A 1,125-nucleotide genomic window follows, 5' to 3' on the forward strand; every position below is an offset into this window, starting at 1 on the left:
TGCAGCTCCTGTGACTGGCGAAGTGCCCATCAGCACGGCAGCTGGGGAGGCTCCCCGTAGAGACAAGGATGACTCTGATGCTACCACCCAGGTCGCTACGGAGGTTGCGACTGTCACGACTACGATCGGTGCTCCTGTTGAGCCTACTACTATAACGTCTCCTTTCCCGGTCAGCACAGCTGCTGTGACCGATAAGATTGTTGATACTACTGCAGCTCCTGTGACTGGCGAGGTCACCATTACCACGGCAGCTGGGGAAGCTCCCGGTAGAGACAAGGATGATTCTGATGCTACCACCCCGATCGCTACTGAGACTGCCACTGTGGCTACCACGATCAGTGCTTCTGTTGAGCCTACTATTACGACGTCCCCTCTACCGGTCAGCACAGCTGCTGTGACCGATGAGGTCGCTGTCACTACTGCGGCTCCTGTGACTGGCGAGGTGACTATCACCACGGCAGCTGGGGAAGCTCCGGGAAGAGACAAGGATGATTCTGATGCTACCACCCCGGTCGCTACTGAGACTGCGACTACCACTAGGATCGATGCTCCTGTTGAGCCCACTACTACTATCACGACCCCTCAACCGGCCAACACAGCTGCTGTGACCGATCAGGTTGTTGCTACTACTGCAGCCCCTGTGACTGACGGGGTCACCATCACGACGGCAGCCGGGGAAGCTCGCAGTAGAGACAAGGATGATTATGATGCCACCAACCCGGTCGCTACTGAGACTGCGGCTGTCACTACTACGATCGATGCTCCTGTTGAGCCTACTACTCCCACGTCCCCTCTACCGGTCAGCACAGCTGCTGTGACCGATGAGGTTGTTGCTACTACTGTGGAGACGACCGATTCCGAGACTACTCTCAGTCCGATTGTGTAGCCGATTTAGGTTAATGAAGCTTTGTAATGCCCGGTGAGCGCATTTAATACAATCCGGGCCACTGCATGATGTCTTGATAATGAGTGTATAAGTGTTCATCTGTCCAAGTTGTGTTGGAAACGTTGCGTCGTAACATCACGAAAGCATCGACGCTATACCCCAATACGAAACCTATTGACAGTGCATCAGAGATATCTGAGTGGTCCGAGATTGATGAGCGAGGGCGGGCAAGCCGCACC

At 54.8% G+C, this 1,125-nt stretch overlaps 1 protein-coding gene across 1 annotated transcript; it reads left to right on the forward strand.

The window, feature by feature from the left end:
• Positions 1–174: 174 nt before the first annotated feature.
• Pmar_PMAR007535 (150 kDa heat shock glycoprotein precursor, putative) lies at positions 175–886 on the forward strand (the record flags this gene model as incomplete). The annotated part of the gene is made up of 1 exon (XM_002764564.1): positions 175–886. A coding segment is annotated over one exon (712 nt), but the record flags the coding sequence as incomplete, so codon positions are not given.
• Between the last annotated feature and the right edge of the window lie 239 nt (positions 887–1,125).

The sequence above is a fragment of the Perkinsus marinus genome (genome assembly GCF_000006405.1).
Source record: "Perkinsus marinus ATCC 50983 genomic scaffold scf_1104296977046, whole genome shotgun sequence".
NCBI lineage: Eukaryota > Perkinsozoa > Perkinsida > Perkinsidae > Perkinsus > Perkinsus marinus.